At 50.0% G+C, this 15,870-nt stretch overlaps 1 protein-coding gene across 8 annotated transcripts in view; it reads left to right on the forward strand.

The window, feature by feature from the left end:
* Positions 1-15,870, forward strand: part of LMF1 (lipase maturation factor 1) — a 218,164-nt gene that overhangs the window by 136,423 nt on the left and 65,871 nt on the right. For all 8 annotated transcript variants that reach the window (XR_005827344.1, XR_005827345.1, XR_005827346.1 and 5 more), the window contains one exon: positions 5,104-5,271. Coding sequence is in view for 5 of the 8 variants with exons in the window: in XM_040590105.1 (XP_040446039.1) it covers positions 5,104-5,271 (168 nt within the window). In the remaining 3 variants the exon portion in view is untranslated. The remainder of the gene's footprint in view (positions 1-5,103; positions 5,272-15,870) is intronic.

Raw genomic sequence — 15,870 nt, forward strand, 5'->3', positions numbered from 1 at the left:
GTGGTTACTGTACAGCACGAGACGATCTGACTTCAGTCAAGACACGCATCTTCCCACACTTCCCAGCAGCTGCGAGTGACCCCGTTTATGTCCGTTCTGCTTGCTGCCTCTTGCTCTTCTGCACGGGGCTGGGAAGCCCTTGCTGCTCGGGCTTGGGGAAGTGGAGCTTTGATCTGCAGATGCGTAAGGAGGAAGGGTCAAGATCTGAAGCAGAAGAGACTGGCAGAGAAACAGCCTGTTGGATCATGTTGATCACATTATGCTCCGCCACGGAGAATCCTTTTTATTTTTCGGTCCAAAGTACAAGAGAACTGAGAGCTTTTCTTTGAAGCTGAGAAAATGAGTTCATGCCTCAGTGCCTCGGGAAGCTGGAGAACTGTGCTTTGCAGTTCATCTGTACCTTCCACAAACGTTCAGGGAAACGTTCCCTGATACCTTTCAGCCTGCTTTTCCAGGGCACTGCTCTTTGCACCTTCCCGTTCGTGCCAGTCTTCCCTCTCTTTTGATTGTCAGAGCCTCCAGTGCCTGCAAGCTGTTAGGGAAGTGTTTGTTGCGCCAAATTAATCCTTTTTCTATTGACTCAATAGTTGCTTCTTCCCATCATTTATTCATATTTGCCGTTGTTCCATTTCCATCTGTTTTTCCAGATTTTTCCACCATTCAACATGCTCAAATTTCAGTATTTTGGTTAAGTAGGTGCCTTTCAATGGGAAAAGGAATGGTAGTATCTGGAGTGTACAGGAATATTAGTGGTTTGCTTGGTTTTTCACCAAGCCAGATTTCTGCGATAGGCACCCGGGGTGATGTTTTGAAAGGCTGTCCTTTGTGTTGTTTTAATATCGATGCCCAGTATACTTTTGGTTTTCTGAATCAATACATAATCTCAGTTCACCTTATACAAACGGATAGAATAATGGATTTTTTGTTCACCTATTTGAAACCGATTCATTCATAACTCGGTGCTGTTTTTTGAAAGACGCCTTGTGAGCGTGAGCTGTGGCGGTGCTCAGGTGGGCAGCAGGTCCAGCAGGGGCTCCTGAAGCTGTGCCAGTTTATTGTGTTAAGGAAGGTAAAACCCCACCATTGCAAAGGATAAAACTTACCTGATGTATCTCTGGGCTCCTCATTTGTGATCTTTGAGGACAGGGTCTTCCCTGCCCTCCAGCTTCCCGCTCCCATGCCGCACGGCTGCTGGCGTGGGAGCTGCGCCGCTCCTGCTGCAAGAATAACATCCCCAGGCTGGTGTGAGCAGCGGGTTGTTCGAGGACAATGTGGGACTTGTTTTCGTGCACACGTGTAGGAGAGCCTGGAGATTTCCCTCGGCTGAGCTGGGGTATCTAACACTGGGATTAAATACTCGGTCGGAGTTTGTGTAATGCCATACCAATAAGGAGGCTGAGAGGAGAGACCATGTGTGCTTACAGTCCCAGAGAAGAGCCTTTACTCTGGTGTATAATAGCCTTCTGTTGGGTTTTAGTAGCGTATAGTTTAGTAAATTAGGAGTCTTCAGGTACTTAGCACTTTAATGGTTCTCACTAAGAACATAATTAAACCATAGACCCCTTAGGGAGAAAAAACAGTTTATTGTGCATATTTTTAGAATCTGTTACCAGCCCTCATAAAACCTGGTAGATACAAGCCAGAGAACATGCCTTAGCTGGCGACCCAGAATTCATTCAGCAGCCCCCGCCGAGTGTCGCCCCGCAGTCACACATTACAAATCTGCCCCGTGAATTATGGAATTAATTTTCCCCAATCTGATTTCAAAACGCATTTGCAGCGCAGTTTTTCTCTGGCTGCTGGAGGTGTGAGGGAGGCAGAAGGTTTATTATATTGCACCTTGTGCTGACACATAAAGCCGGTTTTTGCTAATCGGGGTTTTTTTATTATTATTTAAAAACATTTTATGTTTCGCAGAGGTATCCAGAAACGGGGCTGGTTGGAGGCAAGGGCTCAGCTCTGTTCTTCGCACCATACGGCTGCCTTGGGCTTGTTTATTTAGTTGCATCTGACTTGAAGTTGCATTTTTCTGTGTCTGTGTGTCAGGAGTTCACAGTTCTCAATGCAGGGGAACTCCTGGCTGCTTCCTCGGATGCTTCTCCTTGCAAAGCAGCCACAAAGCAAAGTGTAAAGCTCAAAATCCCCAGCAAAACGAGCCGGGTGAAGTGATCCTGGAATGCTTTTCCCTCCTCCTGGGCTCCGACACCGCTGCGGTGTTTCCGTAGGACATGGTTACACAGGGAGAGCACTAGTCATGCCTGTGTTGGGCACAGTCCCTAACCCCAGCGATGTGCCCGGGGGCTCTCCCCCAGCCCCAGCTGGGTGCTGTGCAGCGGGACCCACCAGCCAGGGTGTGGGGTGCCCCCAGCACCCCAGGCAGAGGTCAACTCGGCCACAAAAAGAAACCAGAAAGCTTTCCAGCATCGCAGGTGCCAGTGTTCAGCACCGCAGTGATTCACATGTTGCTCTGGGTCTTTGCTCCTGCCTCAACGCCCCTTCCCGAGCGAACACGGCTTTCTCCCCAGGAAACCTGTGCTGTGCTACACCCATGCTCGCACCATCTGGAAGGCATTGGGAGGAACACACACACACACAAAGCTCTCCTCCCCCAGCAGCCTGCTAACGAATTTCTGATACAGGCGAATCACTTCTCGATCACTGCTTTTTGTTCTGTCTACTCGAGGTTTACACGCTGGAGAAGTGGTTGCAGCCATGGGGAGGAGGGGAGCCTTGCTGACAGTGACCCCAGCGGCTCCATCGCCAGCACTGCTCTTACCGAATGTGTGCATTTCCCTCTGTCAAAACAAGTGCCGAGGAACCGGGTGGTGTTTGTGCTGCATCTGCTGCTGTTGTAGGCTCTCGGTGTTGCTTGTCATCCGAGTTATCTTGCCTGTCGCAGCATTGCCCCCACCAGCACCGGCACCGTGATAGCGTCAGCACTGATAAGGTGAAGGATGGCAATGCTCTAGCACCCGGGAGTGAATTATTAACCCATGCCAGATTTCTGGGCTTTGCTTCTTTCTCCCCTTTTTCTACTTCAGGGTAAGAATTCAGCTGCTGCCAAGAAGCAGGGCGGCAGCAGCCGCGGCCGGCCAGCCTGGGCTGTTCCCACGTGAGCCCGTACGTGGTGCAGGAGCCCAAACCAAGAACTTTCTTCTGCTCCTGCACAGTGGGCTAAAGGCCGGAATTTTATCCTTCTGAGTCCCAGCCCAAAGCAACAAGCAGGAGTTGCTGGCTGTGGTTGGCTTTGGTAGACGAGGGCATCAGCATGAGCCTGTGATGGAGAGGAAGGGGATGGGGGAACCAAGTGTCACGTTTGACAGCGAAGGGTGGACATGACTTTAAAATTAAGCAGTGTCAGCCCAGCCCTGCAAAACAGCGGTCAAATGTATCACAGCTCAGTGCCATTGCATTACGGGGCTTAATTACGTCGGTCAGTAGGTGTGTAATTGCATGTATGATACCCCTGTTCCCTGTGTTCCCCGGCCATAAGTGCTGCCTGTGTGGGAGGGAGCGGATCCAGGGGTGCCCTGGCACCGCGCAGCAGTGGCAGTAGGGGACAAGCAGGAATGCCACCTTCCCGCAGCTCTGGGGTGTTAGGAACAGGCAGTTACGTGCTGGAAACCAGCTCATCTCAGGCTAAACATTACAACCTGTAGGACTGATACCTCATCTAGGTCAGTTTTGGTTAAAGCACTTTTTAAAAAAAAAAAAAGAAATAGAAGAAGCCAAGAAAACAACCTGCCTTTTGGAAGGATAAAAGCATTTCTCAGCAATTTGGGATCAAGGTAAAAAAAATCTCTTTGTTAGCCTCCCTGACGTTCTGGGAATGCTCAGGAGCAGTCCAACAAGGAGATTAACTCAAACCAGGTCCCGTGTGGAGGAGAAGGACCCTCGGTGGCACGGGGGGCTGCTGCTGCTGCCCCAGGAGGGGGGAGCCCTGACCTCCCACCCCTGTGCCGGAGTGGACTTGGCAGAGCTCCGTGACCCCGACACCGCTCCATCCGGCGCCGGTGTCCGAGGAAGGAAGGATGCGGTCTCCTGTCCTAAGGGGTTACAGCAGCCTCAAACCCATATAGAGCAACAATTTTATTAATCCCAGCTTTGCTAATAAGGAATTACAATAGTTGTGGGATTTGGCAGTGGAAGCACACTCGGTTGCCATGCATAGTACAGTATTTTCCCTGTTTTGTTTGTATTTTTGATTTAACTACAAATAATTTAAAGATGTGTTGTGTCTCCTTCAATTAAAATTTGCGTCTTCATCCTCTTCTTTTTTTCAACGCAGTTTTAAAACAATACTAATGAATTTGAGCTTGTCACATACGCTGAGATAAATTGTTAACTTCTTTCTATTCATCCAAATTGCAGCATTTCTTAGGATGGCAGTTACTAACATATCAGGATTTGGGTTTGTTTCCTTTGTAAAATTTGCAGCTTTATTGTACTGGGTGGAAGGTCTCCCAGTGTCAAAAAATCTCAGGCTGATAGAAGAATAATATTGTCACAAAGCCAATATGTAAATACCTTAACCAATATAGCATGTTTAGAGGAATTACACTTCCCTCTTCCAAATTGCAACTTTGGAAAGCAACTCTACCACCACATTTATTTCAAATTTAAACATTTTGAAAGAATATCTTCTAGGTTTTGAAATCTGGTTTCCATTCCTGGCTCTGTTTGACCTACTGCGTGACCCTGAGAAAATCCTTTTCTCAGTTTCTGTATCTGCTTAGCGGCTCTGATGAGCTTCAGTACTCGTGCAGAGCAATGTAACATCAGTCGGTGTTGAGCTATGTGTAATATTTCAGTATTAAATAATATTAATCTAAGATAAGTGGCGTTTGGTTATGATTTAAAAAGAAAATTAAAACTCTTGCTTTTTACAAGGTGCATTAGTTAAAAATTCCTTGGGTTTGCAGGAAAAAAAAATTTGAATGAATTAATTTTCTCTAGAAAGGAATGAGTGCCCAGAGGCAAAGGACGGTTGTCCTGTGAGCAGACTTGGGGAAATAAATAAGGAAAAAGGCCGAGAGCCCTGTAGCTGCCCTCGGTAATGAGCCTTGGAGGAGGATTAATTTGTTTTTTTCCCGCACCTTTCAGACGCAGCCGGTGCCCAACCCCATCGCCTACTTCATGCATCACTCGCCGTGGTGGTTTCATCGGTTCGAGACCCTGGTCAATCACTTCATCGAGCTGGTAGTGCCATTCTTCCTCTTCTTGGGACGGCGGATGTGCATCATCCACGGCCTCTTGCAGATCCTTTTCCAGGTGAGCCGCTCCTAGGTTTGCTTCCGAAGGGTCACATCTTTGCCCAGGGCAGCGCAGGGGGTGTTTGAAGGGTCTCAGACCTCTCCTCCTGAGAGCTGCCCCCACGGGGGGCTGTGGGGTGGGCTGTGGGTGGCCAAGGTGCAGATGCTCGTTCCTCACACCAGCTGTGTAACCTGCAGCCGGGACGTGGGCACGTGTGCCGGCAGCAGTGTGGGTCGCTGGAGCCCATTGTCCCCGAGCAGGGGCAGCATCCAGAGGAACCGCCTCAATCGGCAGGTCGGGAGTTCAGGCTCAAGTGAATCAAGATGATTCACAGCTATTAACTGTTGGCTCTCGAGTGGTTCACACTGCCATGGGTGCTCTTCCCATGCTTTTCCTTGTGCTGCTGGTTTGGTTTCCATTCATATGGATGGCAGAGAAATGTCCCAGTGCAAAGGGTCTGATCCTGCGGCTGCGGGTGGCTGGGGTGAACACTTGCAACTTCTCCAAAAGTTAATTTTTATAGTCATCTTTCACCCTTTGAAGGGAAGTTTTTTTATATTTAACATCCAAAGGCTGTTCTTTATCTCTGAAAGCATTTGAGCTTTTTTTTTACAACCTGAGCCTGGATTCATAGTGAAAATAATTTCTTCCAAAATGAATTGCGTTCAAGTTCCAGTCAGTTTCGGTTTGGGGTTGGTTTTGTACATGAAGTAAATAAATCTGTGCAAAAGTCAGAGGACAGAAGCTCCTGCATATGCACTTTGCTAGACCACATCTGATTCATCTTGTCTCTGCCTCATCATAATTCAAAGAGCTCATTGAACCTCAGCCACTCTGACTCACAGAAGTGCCGCTGTCGGCCCTTGCTGACGGCAGGGTTTGTTCAGTATCATTTCAGCATCGTGAATTTCATACTCGGTAGCTGTTACTGCTTCCTGTAAATACATGTGAAGATTAAACTAGGGAACAGCTTATAAACCCGACTGGTAAACCACAAAAATGCTGATTGGATTTTAAAGGTCTGACGTAAGAGTCACGGGATTTGTGCCTTCACAGAGATGCCCACTCCGCCTGCTTCCAAAAGACATCCCGCTGGGTCTGGGTACCACCAAGTGTAGGGCTGGTGCCTCTGCTCGCTCGGCACACATTTTGGCATTAGGTTTGGTTTTGTGGGGATGGATCTTCTCAGGGAGCTGGAGGTCCCGGCAGCGGGGCAGCAGGGATCTGAGGTCTTGGGGCGTTGCTCCATGAGATGCCGGTTGTGTTTGCGATGGGCATCGTGCCTGAGGTTTTCAGTGTCACTGGGAGGATTATATTCAGCCCAACCCCCAAAGAAGCATGCTCTTTCGTCTCATGGTTGAAACAAAACATCCCATCTCTGTTGGCTGTGCGTTGCAGAAGCAGGCAGCTGCTGAGACACGGTGGAGGTACAATTAGCGAGCAGGAACTGTGAGTAGAAATACTGTTGGATGTAAGGAAGTGTAGGAAGGATGGCGATGGCTCTTTCTGAGGTGAGTAGAGCCAGAAAGGAGCAGAAGACACCTGTCAGAAAACAACCACGCTGCCACAGTCGGGGCTTTGGCACAGCTGCCGTGTCTCAGGGCAGGGCTGTCATAATAAAATAATAGCGTAATGGACCAAGACGGTGATGCTTTATCTTCACATTGCTGCCAGTAGAAATGAGCATGACCAGAAAGCTTGACCAGATGCTCCTCTCTCATCCCCTTCTCGGCTCTGGATTTCTCCATCCTCGCCGTGGCGCGGGGCTCACGGGGGATGCACCCCAAGCCCCCAGCCGGGGCTCTCAGCTGTGCTCTCCTCCAGCACCCTCACGGCTCCTCCAAGGGCCCCTAACGAGCGGCAGGACTGGTGGTGTGCTGGGGGACTTCAGACGGAGCCAGTGGGATCTGAAAAAGCCAACTACATACAATAAAGGCTTATAATGACATATTGTAAATGCATGCATCTAACCACCCTTTAATTGGCGCTTTATTGATAGTTTACAATTACTGACTTATTTCTATCATGGGGGAGTCTGCAAAGGAAAAAAGGGTCCCAGTGTAAAATGCAGCTCTGGTGCATTTATAGCATTTCAACAAAAACCTGTTTATTTAATATTTACTGCCCTTTTCTTCATTCAGAATGACTTTTATTGACAATACTTCTGCTCTGCAAAGGAAGCAATAAAGTTTAATGTTGATATACCACTTAATTCTGCTTTTCAAGATTTGAATTGACATTACATAGAAGTTTTATTGGACATTTTATAATTGTTATTGGAGTCATGGTGGCTAGGTTGAGTAAGTGTATTTTTCCAGATTCCAACTGGCCTGGAGAATATTGCTTTGTCAGGAACCCAAAAAAAAGTTGTGCTTTAAAGAAAAACGTCTTTTTTTTTTCTTTTTTTTCTTCTTTTTTTCAAGTGTGAACGTTCTCTTCTTGCCTAGTTCACGTTTGTAAGGAAAAAGGCTTAGTGAGTTTGGAAACGTCAGAGAGGAGGGGCTCGGCAGCCACGGGCTCGGCAGAGCAGAAAGCATGCCGGGGGGCTGGATGTGTCCCCCACTGGGTTCCCGTGGGGCTGTGCCGGCCAGGCCAGAGGCAGACTGGGTTGGTCTGGGTTTGCTGGACTGTCCTGGGCCACCTACGGTGTGGGAGGTTTGGGTGATGACGACTGACACACACACTGCGTAGGCACGTCTCTGCACCGTCCCCTTCTCGTGCTTGCCCACCCGCTGTCCTCGCGAGACCCGAGGAGCTGGGACACCCCATGGGTTTGGTGCTTGGGGTGCATTGGCGTTGCTGTGATCTCAGTTTGGGGTCTGCCTGCTCTGAGAGGAGTCCCTGTAGCTTGAGCTTCCAGAAATCTCCCCCTTTGGCTGCTTTTTGATCTCGTATAAATCCAAGAGTCTTACTTATTGCAAGTCTCTCAATATAAACAGTATTTGCTTAGGAAAAAAATAAGGAGTGGGTTGAATGCTGGCCAGTTCCCATTAGAAAAATCATTATTCATTGTCGCTAACCACCGGATCGGGGAGGGCTTTGTGATTTACAGCTGTGGGTGTAGTTTTTGCAGGACATCTGCACGCAGGGAGATTCTCAATCTGATTGCAGCACCCAGAGCACGTTTACCAGGATCAAAGGTGAGTGGAGAGAAAATGTCATCCAAGATTTTACAGCCAGGCCCCGTCAGCCGTTTGTCCCCTGGACAGGCTGCGGAAGAGCTCCCCAGCTGCCAGCACAGCTGCTTGCAAACCCAGCCAAGGGCTTAGGGCTGGGGACTGTCCCCACAGTGCGGCACGGGGTCCCACCAGGCTGCCCATCTCATGACGCCAGGGACACTAAGAGCAGGCATGTGCCCTCCGCACCGGGGGCTCCCTGCTCCCGAGAGAGAGGTTTGAGTGGGCTGTGCTGACCTTGCCATTTTTTGCTGCACGAAACCCCAACCCCAAGGAAGCTGTTTGCACTGAAGAGGTGGCTGGGATGGGGGGAGCTCTGGGACGTGGCACCTCCAAGGTTGAGGAGACACTCTCAGCCATACCGGTGGTACAGCAAACAGGCAGGATCATGCTCAGCAGGACTAGACCCCTTGACTGTGCCCATCTTGCTTTTTCCCATCACGTGTCCCAAAAGCAAAGACCCCCAAACTCCCACCTGCACAGGCTGACGTCACCCCACGAGGCGTTTTTCTTCCTTTAGTGTCTGCTGAGGCTCAAAGCCCTTGGGTTTCAGAGACCCAAAGTAGTGCATTGACCCACCCCACCTGCAAGGGAGCCTGCCCAGGAGTTCCCAGCTGGCATGAAGGCATTAGCAGGTGATGGTGGCAAAGCCTCCCCTTCAGACTGCCTGTGCGGAGAGCATCCTTTTGCATTTAGAAAGAAATCTTAGATGAAGGGCAGCCAATTATGGAGCATCTCCAAATGCAAATATGCAGCATTGTTTCAAAAAAAGATTCTTTCTAGCATTTACAGTACATAGAAATCCAAATCTAAAACAGAAATTAAACTAAGTGGACGTTTTAAGTTTTCAACGTCGTTAGGGGTTTATTGTAAGCAGGTGCTTACAATAAGGTGATTTGATGTGCTGAGCAACACTACCCCAAATTGTCTCTGCCAGGAATAAAGCTGGAGGAGAGACTTGTAACTCAGCTCCTTCCCTGCTCAGCTCTGTGCTCCAGCCCTGTAACAACAAGAAAGCTGGGGAGGGGCCTTTTACAAGGACATGCAGTGACAGGACAAGGGGTGATGGCTTTAAGCTGAAAGAGGGCAGATTTAGATCAGCTATCAGGAAGAAATCCTTCCCTGTGAGGGCGGCGAGGCGCTGGCCCAGGCTGCCCAGAGCAGCTGTGGGTGCCCCATCCCTGGCAGGGCTCAGGGCCAGGCTGGACGGGGCTGGGGGCACCCTGGGCTGGGGGGAGGGGTCCCTGCCCGTGGCGGGGGGGTGGAACTAGGTGGTCTTTAAGGTCTCTTCCAACCCAAACCCTTCTATATTTCTGTGATTCTGTGAAAAACACGCAGGTTGATAAATGGCCAGTCTGAGCCCCAGAACCCTCCAAATAAAGCCTGAGGTGGAGCTTCCCCTTTGCTCATATGTAACCGACAGTCCTGAGAGTTCTTGAGAGTTTGCTAAATATTGAAAGCTTTTTGCTGCTGCTTATTGTCATTCTTCCCGAGGAGTACAGGCGCATTGTGTAGCAGCTGTGTAGAGACACGGCCATGTTTGCCAAGATGCTCGTGCCTGGAGCAGGACACGTGTATCCCATCATTAGGCTTAAACTTCCCATGCTGGGGTTGGGGTTTTGGACACCTTGTTGGTTCATAAGGATGAGATTGTTTTCACTGAATGTCTCTTGATGGTGGCGATCGAACGTGATGTTGACTTAGCAGGATGGAAACCCAGCTGTGGGTGGTCACGATGGCCAATGTTTTGCAAATCGCTTTGATGAGTATTTCTTTCATTTTGAGTCTGACGGTACCACTTGGCGGATTTTGTAGTAGTGTTGGTGTCTGAACCTCAAAAATATACATGGAGATCTGAAGCACCCCCACATTCAGGAGAAATGAGGTGCAAAATGTGGCTGTTGGTATCTGGAGGGCGAAGAAGAGTTCTCGGAGGGTCTTGGAGACCACAGGAGAGGTCTCGACCCTGTTGTTCTTGGTTCTGTAGAAGCCAGAGCCCATGCACTAATGAGCTTGTGGTTTTAAGGGGGAAGGAGGATGAAAGTGCTGCATGGGGAAGGCCAGTCCTTCCCCCTGCCCACAGGTTGCTGCCGTAGGACCCCTTCCCACCACACCACCTACGAGAGCACTGCATCACCTCCCTGCCGATGCTTCCATCCCCTGTGCACACGCCTTTCCTTGCCTGAAGCTCCATCCCTGCGCTGAGCCACCCACGGGCAGAGCGAGCTGAGTACCAGCATACGCCAGTGAAACCAGAGAGAGTGCAAACCCGCGGCCGTGCTGCTCTGCGGGTGTTGCGCTGTTCTCTCGAGCTGGCTCCTAAAACCCTGAAGCTGCATGTTTTTGACGACGTCTAATGCACAGCTTACACCAGCAAACGTATTTCTTGGCTCCTTAAGCCAGGCAGTAAAATTACACTGCTTGGCAAAGGAGTTGATGAGGGGAAGCGAGAGGAAAGCCAAAAAGCCAGGAAAAAGCCACCTTGCCCCTACAAGCTGGCAGGTAGTGCTGGGTTAGAGAGCAGGGCAAGGAGGAGGTTTCTTACAGCCGGGGGGTGTGGGGGGGTGTGGGGGTGGCTGTGCCAGATGGGAAGGAGCTTCAGTATCACAAAGGTAAAATCCAGAAAGAAATAACTAGTAAATGGAAAGTATAAGGCTAGCACTGCTGGAAAGCCAGGGTCGTTCCTTTGCTTCCATGGTGCTGTTCTGCGTCATAGTCATATAGGCACAGTTTGGGGTTTTTAGGATGCAGGGAGAGTTTTAGGCCTTCAAATCCCTTTGGATCTGAGTGAAACTGGGAAGCCTGACTCCTTTCCATGGCCCCTGAAAAATCCCAGGACGTCGTCCTGTGTGGAGCATCCTCTGCGCAGCCTCGTGGCCAGGGAGCTGCCTGGGGGAGGACTGTTGGTGCCGGGATGAGCTCAGCCCCCAGTGTCACACGTCAGGGCAGAGGTTCCCCGAAGGAGCCGGGGTGGTGAAGCCTTGGGGTTGCCAGTTCTTCGCTGCCACCAGTCCTCCTCCCGCGGAGGTTTGGCAGTGGGCTGCAATTCAGGCTATCCCGGGCTGTTTTTCAGCAGGAGCCATATATAAAGCGGAGGGATGACAATGCCAAGAGCGAAGCTGAATTCCAGCCTTGCGGAAGGCAAAGATAAAACCTCTGCAGCCAAAACCCCCTCCAACTGAGAGCGCTGACAAAGAAAGCTCCTGAGACAGCTCTCGGGGTCCGGCCAAGGAGCTGCGCGGGAACGCGGCGGCTTTACGAGCTGGTGGAGGGCCAGGGGGGAGGACCCGCCGAGAGGGAGCCCCCCCGGGGAGGGGGGCTGTGGCAGGAACCTCTGGCTCTGTTCCCTCGGAAAACAAACTCTGAGCTCTACCCTTGCCCAGCTGGGCACCGCACCGGAGACACGCAGCTCCTGGGAGCTGGGAACGTGCAGGAGAGTGGGCAGCAAAGCCATTTCCCTCTTCTGTTTGCTTGGGGGGGGGGGGGGGGGGGGGGGGGTTAAGCAGAAAACAGTTGTTGAATAAATAGATATTATCTGCCCCTTTTTCCCTTGGCTTGAACAATCACCAGCCTCCTATAAATTTTGATGGAGATGGACATTTTCCTCTAGTTGATCCTTTTCCCAGTCTCCTCTCCAAAGCTGCGCACAGGAGGCGAAGCAGGGGTTTTCCCCCCTCTCTTTTGGGAGGGGAGGACCAAGCCCCCCGCTTCCACCACTGCTGCCTCTGCCATGCCGCAAGACGTTGGAGGGATGAACTGCCCTTCCAGCCACACACGCACAAATTAAATCATGCTGTTGCAGTGCCACAGCTGCAACGTATTGTGTTGCTGACTTAGGAGGTAGCAGAGGTCACAGCAGCAGCCCAGAGAGAAGGAACAAAAATTAAACAGCTCCCCCCGTTCCCGGCAGAAAGTGTCTGAATCCAGTGTTTGTTTTCACTTGTCAGATATGAGCTCGGTTTTGTTCTTTTTCTTAGGCTGGTGGAAATCAGATGTGTCTCCAGGAGGATTATCAGGGTTACACAAGTCCCAGGCTTGTGGCTGAAGAATCAGCCCCTTCATTTGTGCTTTAATTACGCACCTATAGGATGTTTGCACTGCTCAAGTAGGTTTTTTTGTTATTGATGCCGAGTAGTGTCATTACCTTGTGAGTACGTTGTGCCCGAGAACATAGCCACTGCCCCAGTTGCCATCGGAGCCGCCCCAGCGCTGCTGGGAGGCAGCGGCCGGAAAATTGGGGCGTCCATCCTGCAGGTCCACTGTAGGGATGGGGACCACGAGCACCCCGGAGTTAAGACGATGAAAGAGACTGCAGATAAGATTCCTCCAGGCACTACCCCCACCCCAGCCTCTGATGTCACTTGCAGATCCCCCGCGAGGTGGGATGCTGGGGATCGAGGTGGGATGCTGGGGATCGTGGTCCCCCGGAGCAGCACCGCTGGCAGCAGCATCCCTGGGAGGGTGCAAGCGAGTGGGTGTTCACCGCTACAGCTGGGCAGCAGCACAGCCTTTCCCCTGTGGAAACAAAGGGGAAATTCAGCCCTCACAAAAGTCCAAATTTTGTTGATTTTGTTGTGGTTTAGAAAGAAACAACAAACGGAGAACATCCCAGAAAAATTAACACCAGAACATGAGTTTGCTGCTTGGGGAGGAATGGGCCGATGGAAAATAGTTTTGCAGCTTAGTTGTTTAAAAATCTGCTTTGGACTGGGGTCCGAGATGGAGGATGCAGGGAGAGTGTTTCAGAAGGTTGTTTGGGAACCTTGGAGCACTGGGCTGGGATTACAGAGATTAATCATCAGCCTCCGGGTGGCTGGGTCAGCCCTGCCCACCCGTCCCGGTGCCACGGGCGAGGGGCAGCCGGGGTGCTCGTGACCCCAGCCCCCTGCCCGCAGCAGCCCCCCAGTCCCCCGCACGCGGCCCTGGCCCAGCTCCAGCTCGGCTTTTCTCAACAGCAAAACAAAAGGAATGTGAAATCAAAGGAGTTACAAGGCAGATTTTCTGTTGCATTTAAGCCACCTTAAATGAAATACCAGGCTATACCCCCTCCCAAAAAAATAAAAATCTAACGTAAGCAGGCAGAACCCAAACTATTTAATCACTCCTATATTTGATTTCATATCCAGCTTGATAGTATCTGTTGCAAGGCGAGGCTGCCGTGCCAGACACAAGAATACCAGCACATACCACCCCAAACCAGTAAATAATGCTGCTCATATAATCGTGTCTGGTATTAGTTAGCAACAAGTTAAGTTCTTGCATTCTGCAGTAATCGGAGTGACTTAGAAACACTTACTGTTAGCCATAGGAGTGCATTTAATTAGCTTCTGATTCAGGGGGCTGGGGTGGTGGTGGGGTGTCTCTTCTTTTTTTTTTTTTTTTAATCATTAAATAAAGGGTCACCCCTAGCCAGTGCTGTAAACTCTATTTTGATTGTGGCTGCAATAACCCCTTTGGGCGTCATTCAAATTGTACTAAACAGTTTCTGGAGAGTGCTGGTTTCTCTCAAAATAAACCAAAGTCCGGCTTTGACAAGCTCTAATGAAAAACAAATTGTTATATTACTTAGAAAAATAATTTGAAGGAAGTCTGAATTAGTTGTAAAGGTGGAAAAGGTTCAGCTACTTGAAAATAGAAATTTGGAAGGTATTTATTTTAACCATTAAGCCAGTGGCCTTGAAATACAGCCTTGTTTGTTACAGAATGCGCCTAACGAGAGACATGAATCATGCTGTTAATCAGTATGGGAACTTGATTAATTGGAAAGGGGACCGTCAGTGACTCCAACAGGCGGAGCCGCCTGGCAGCAGTCTGCGACGGAGCCCTGGAGCTGGTGTGATTTACCATCAGTCATCCTGCTGGCACGCAGAGGGAAACTTTGGAGGGATCCCACAGCCTTGGGTTTGTGGGTTGTTGGGTGGTTTGGGGTTTTTTTTGAAATTGAAAATAAAACGTGGTTATTTGGGACACTGTCAGCCTTTGATTTTAGGTGCCTCTGTGTTTGGTTGTCCGACTTGAAACGTGCTGCTTTGCCACAGAGGAGGGTTCAGTGTGTTGTGAAGGCATCTTGGTAAGATGTCCGGGGCCGGGATGCCTGTTGTCTCATCTCTGCTACTGATAGTGGGATGCTTATTAAACCTGAGAGCGAGCTTTTACGCCCAGCTATGAAATCAGATTTGCATAGGAGGCCCCCAGGATGCAGAGTGCTGCTATGGCTATAAAAACGCAGCAGGAAGGTCTGGATTAATTTTCACTGTTGACTGGGGCTTTTGGTTTTGGGGCCAGGAAGAGCCTGAGCGCGTTTGGCCATCCAAGAGCGCTGTTCTGTCTCACAGCAGCATATATTTGCTCATACGGCAAAAGGATACAGTGGCAGGGAGGGGAGAGAGTGTGCGGCTGCGCCAGAGGGATGAGTTCCAGCTGAGTTTCAGGTTCGTGGTGGAAGGTGTCATGTGTGTCAGGCTGTCCCCACAGCGGTGGCCCAGGTCGGTGCCCCCAGTGTCGTCTCTGTCCCACAGTAACCGCCGTGGCCAAGCCGAGGAGACCCAGGCACCGAGTAGGCTCCGGTGGCCCTATGTCCTTGGGTGTATTGCTAGTGCTGACATTAAAAGATCACGAGTTAGATCCCAAAATTGCAAGATTCGCTTAAGTATAATGAAAATGCGACCAATTCTGGCTGCCCTTGGCGTTTCTTCTGTGTTACAGCTTTCCAGGGTACTCTCAGGTCTCATTTTCTGTGCTGCTCTATGTAGGCTTTACGCCGCTCTCCTCTTCACACTGCAGGAACACCTTCCAGAGCCGGATTAAGTGACATGGCTGACATCCACCACACGCGGTCCGTCCTGTGCCAAGGGAAGAGGTTGTGGAGTACTTAGGCTCCTAGGGCTCAGGGGCAGGGCTGGGTGGTGGGGTCCTCCCCCCGGTTTTGATTTTGCATTTGATTTTCAAGATTTCTTTGCAATCCGGAATCTTTGTGTCTGCAGTCCACTAGCAGAATTTCCAGGTGCTTGGGCTTGAAGAGAAAAATCAATTACAACGATGTTGTCAGTGAAACGATATGAGTTGGCGAGGCTGCAAGAGCTTCAAAACATCTGCACTTTCCAGATGTGATTCACTCGATGCTGTGCTGCAGCATTTGGGTCCAAACAAGGATGGGAGATAAAGTATGTGTTGCACATGTGATTGCATGTATGTGTAAGTGTGTGTATAAAACATTGTGTCTAATAAGAGCCAGACCGGCTATAAAGCAGAGATGTTACTGAAGTCAGTGACATGATCTTGAACATGCACTGTTACCATATTTCCAGTGATGGCTATTTATTTACATTTAGGTGTAGCTACTAAAGCTAACTAAAACCATTACGATCCATTAACGTTGCCCAAGCCAAAGGACTCACCCGCTAATACATGTCGAATGTCTTTAAGCTGTAGATTTAAGCAG

The sequence above is a fragment of the Falco naumanni genome, chromosome 4 (assembly GCF_017639655.2).
Source record: "Falco naumanni isolate bFalNau1 chromosome 4, bFalNau1.pat, whole genome shotgun sequence".
NCBI classification, from domain to species: Eukaryota; Metazoa; Chordata; class Aves; order Falconiformes; family Falconidae; genus Falco; species Falco naumanni.